This window comes from Helianthus annuus, chromosome 1 (genome assembly GCF_002127325.2).
Source record: "Helianthus annuus cultivar XRQ/B chromosome 1, HanXRQr2.0-SUNRISE, whole genome shotgun sequence".
Lineage (NCBI taxonomy): Eukaryota > Viridiplantae > Streptophyta > Magnoliopsida > Asterales > Asteraceae > Helianthus > Helianthus annuus.
The window spans coordinates 133679812-133683920 of NC_035433.2; the positions used below are offsets into that span (position 1 = coordinate 133679812).

Below are 4109 nucleotides of genomic sequence, written 5' to 3' on the forward strand. Positions count from 1 at the left end.
CAAAAATAGCCAAGGTATTTTCTATTTAGCTCGCTACCCCTTTAAAAATGGAAAATATCTACACTAACTAACATTCCACAAATGGTGCAAGTCCCCACGACTCCATAACGTCCACTTTTAGCTAAGCACGTGCGGAATAAACATGGAAGATGCTCCAGGAATGTCGCCAAGACCAGGTCCAAGCTGGTACTCCTGCAAAACAATACCACATTCAAAGTAGACAATCGTTAGTATAAAGATCCTTAAGATGATCCATGATCCTGATCCTGAAGCACTTCTGAGGATCACTAACTCAAACAGAAGTGAGGATCACCAAACCCAACAGTAATTAAGGATCACAGGTCATTGAGAAATCCTCCCCTAACACGGCCTACTCCATATGCAGCGCCCCTTCAAATTAGCTACACATCAATAATATCCATCGCAACGCAGCCCAATATCATATATGCAGCGCCCCTTCAAATTAGCTACACATCAATACCATCCATCGCAGCTACACATGTAGTATTAAAAATAATTACATATGTAGGTATATGAAACAAGAAAAACAAATGTAAATGTCTGTTTTTTTAACATCAATTACATTCATATGATGAAAACTAGCATAATACAAGACTACCACAACACACCAACCAATATGCATCCATGCATGGAGATACATCTTAAGACAAGTAAATAACAAGGATCGAGCCCAAAACGGTAAAAGGAAGAGGTCCGGTGTGGACGATGCTGCCGCTACCACCAACGCGCCCAGCACCACCACGATATCCTCCACCAGAACGAAAACCACCACCACGACCATATCCTCCCCCAGAACGAAAACCACCACCACCACGTAATCCTCTACTAGAACTAAAACCACCACCACCACGAAATACTCCTCCTAGCTTAACATCGGCCGCAATGTGTAACACTTGTATCGAATATTTAAAATTTATCATAGAAAATATATATATATTATAGATATTTACCAAAAGAAATTGTTGTTATAGTTAAGTTGATAAGTGTCAAACATACTAAATAGTTTAAACCTAGTAGTTAACAAAGTTCAAAAGCAACATTAACATCTAACAAGACATGATAATTTGCGGAAGCGTTCAAAGTATGTGTTCGGTTCTTGTACTCCATTTCTTGACCAACATCCATGCCCACAAGTAGTACCTAAGGTCAAAGAAACCTCAAAATATTAGTTTAATTGAAGCTACGATAAGCATATCCAAGTTCCAAAGACCAAACAAGCAAGAAAAATAAAAATTTTCCGGATCAGGGGCGTCGCGTGACGCGTAGGGGCTTGGCGTCGCGCGACCCCCTGTTTTTCACAGAATGTTTGTTGCTGTTGTGCTGTGCATTCCCAGCTACGAAAAATTCAAGTCTTAAGTTAAAATTGCCATAACTTTTGATCCGTAAGTCCGTTTTTACCGATTCTTTTTCCTACGAGTTCGTAATAAAACCACGGACCTAACCATAACGTTTTCAATACCCGGAAACCGAGATGCTAACAATTTGTTCTCGATTTCCTCGTTTTGTATATCCAACCCATCCACAAAGGTTGCGCCGTACTATCCCCAAAGCTTAAAGCTATTACCATGCTTCTAATAGTTACTGAATATGAGCATTTGCTTTCCTCCCGAGGTCGCTTGTGCTATAGCTATCATGCTTATTTTTCATGCTTTACCATGCTTTCCGGTAACTATTCAACAAGTGAATATCCCGAACTAGCATTCCTCTACAAGGGCTCATGCTTTCGACTCGTTTTACTTGTCTATTTCACTTTGTCACTTTTGTGACATAGTGGGTCTTTCCTTGCATACGAATTTTGATATAACAACATGGTACTTACAATAAATGAAATTTAGCGAGTTATAGATTACATACCTTCAAAGCGCACCCTTTAAGCGTGTATCACTCCCCGCCTGTCCACTTGATGATCCGCATTTTTTACCTAAAGAGCTCCGTTCATAATAAATTTAGAACTCTTTTATACTCAATAGCGGACAATATCTTCTCTTAAATCAAATTCGCGTTTTGTCCGATTACCAACACATTGATCTTAACTTAGGCGTTTTTTTACAAACACCTTGTGATCAGATTTCTACATAAAACACTACTAGGTTCTTGGCATGTTATTTACATCTAATTTCACTTCTATTATGCAAGTTTTACACGCCTATCATTCAATTTACTGAATTTCATCATACAATTCAGTATCTTCTCTAGATTAGAGATTATAATTCTAGTGCTTGTCTAGTCTTTATTATAACATAATTCTCCTACAATGGTGATTACAAATTCTTCAAGTAACATGCAATGATTTTCACAATAATCACCTAGGGTTTTGCCCTAGTCATCATATTACTTCAATTTCATTCATGCATCACACATTTGAGCCAATTTCAGTTTATCCTCTTTAACCTAAGATTCAAGATGGAACAAAATATCAAGATTTCACATACCTTTACGATCCTCACTACAAGGGGATCACTAATTCGTGTTCAAGACTTGATTTTAGGGCTGATTTGAGGCTTCAATTTAGAGATTTGCTTGATGTTCGGGTTTGGGAATGGGGGATGTCGCCCCCTGCTTGCTTTTTGATCGACCAGACTCCCAGTTTTGGGATGTTTGGTTTGTTTGGTTACAATTAGTAATCTAGTTTAAGTTTTGACAAGTTTAAACCCTCAATTTTAGTAAAACCTCAAGTTTTAGTGTTTTAACCCTATTATGACTTATCTTAGGGCATGTAACTAACTAGGTTAAAATTCCTAGTTGGTTAATTCTTGTTTATTTATTCTTTTTTTTTCTTTAAATTTTCAATATAAAGACTTATATTTTCGGGGTGTTACAAATCCACCCCCCTTAAAAGGGGTTTCGTCCCCGAAACCAATTCACGTACCGAATAAGGTAGGGTATAGTCGTTGCATCTCTTCTTCAGATTCCCACGTGGTATCCGCCCCTTTCTTGTGTTCCCATTTGATCCTCACTTGGCTAATCTCTTTGTTTCTTAAGGTTTTCACCTTACGATCTAAAATCGCAATAGGTCTTACCACATAGTTCAATCTGTCATCCACCTCGATATCGTCGTAGTGGACACAAGTCGTTTCATCGGCTAGGCATTTCCGGAGGTGTGACACATGAAAAGTGCTATGAATCCCGCTTAACTCTTCCGGTAGCTCAAGACGGTAAGCTACTTTTCCAATTCGTTCAACAATCGCAAATGGCCCGATAAATCTTGGGCTCAACTTCCCTTTCTTTCTAAACCGGATAACCCCCTTCCATGGCGACACTTTGAGCATAACTTTGTCGCCAACCTGAAATTCGATTGGCCTCCTTCTTTTGTCGGCATACGCTTTTTGCCTGTCTTGGGCCGCTTTTAAGTGAGCTCGTGCCACATCAATCTTTTCGTTTGTGGCTCGTACTATATCTTGATGGGCAAGCTCACGTGGGCCCACTTCGCCCCAACATACCGGGGTTCGACATTTTCTACCATAGAGCATCTCGTACGGTGCCATTTTAATGCCGGAATGGTAGCTGTTGTTGTAAGAAAACTCGATCAACGGTAGATAAATATCCCAACTGCCTCCAAAGTCGATTATACACGCCCGTAGCATATCTTCTAACGTTTGTATCGTTCTTTCACTTTGTCAATCCGTTTGAGGATGGTACGCAGTGCTAATGAACAATTTGGTCCCCATTTGGTCTTGGAAATCTCTCCAGAAATTCGAAGTGAACCAGGTATCCCTATCAGACACGATAGACACCGGCACCCCATGACGTGCTATTATTTCATTCGTGTAAACCTCTGACATCTTTTCTGACGTATAAGTCTCACGTATTGGAATGAAGTGAGCACTTTTCGTCAATCTATCTACCACTACCCATATGGCATCGAAACCACGACTCGTTTTAGGCAACTTGGTTAGTAGGTCTATTGTGATATGTTCCCATTTCCAAACCGGAATTTCTAACGGTTGGAGTTTGCCGTATGGTTTCTGATGCTCCGCCTTGACTTGTAAGCATGTCAAGCATTTTTCCACGTACTTCGCCACATCTCTCTTCATTCCGGGCCACCAATAGTTTTGTTTCAAATCATTGTACATCTTGGTCGCACCCGG

General features: G+C 40.0%; 1 protein-coding gene across 1 annotated transcript; it reads right to left on the minus strand.

Annotated features, from left to right (window-relative positions):
- Positions 1-2882: 2882 nt before the first annotated feature.
- On the minus strand, positions 2883-3506 carry LOC110931872. The gene has a single exon (XM_022175248.1). The coding sequence runs from the start codon at positions 3504-3506 to the stop codon at positions 2883-2885; it is 624 nt and encodes a 207-aa protein (XP_022030940.1).
- Between the last annotated feature and the right edge of the window lie 603 nt (positions 3507-4109).

What these genes read in the sequence shown, in the direction of transcription:
- LOC110931872 (XM_022175248.1), bottom strand. Translation starts at nt 3,506, where the DNA reads ATGGCACCGTACGAGATGCTCTATGGTAGAAAATGTCGAACCCCGGTA.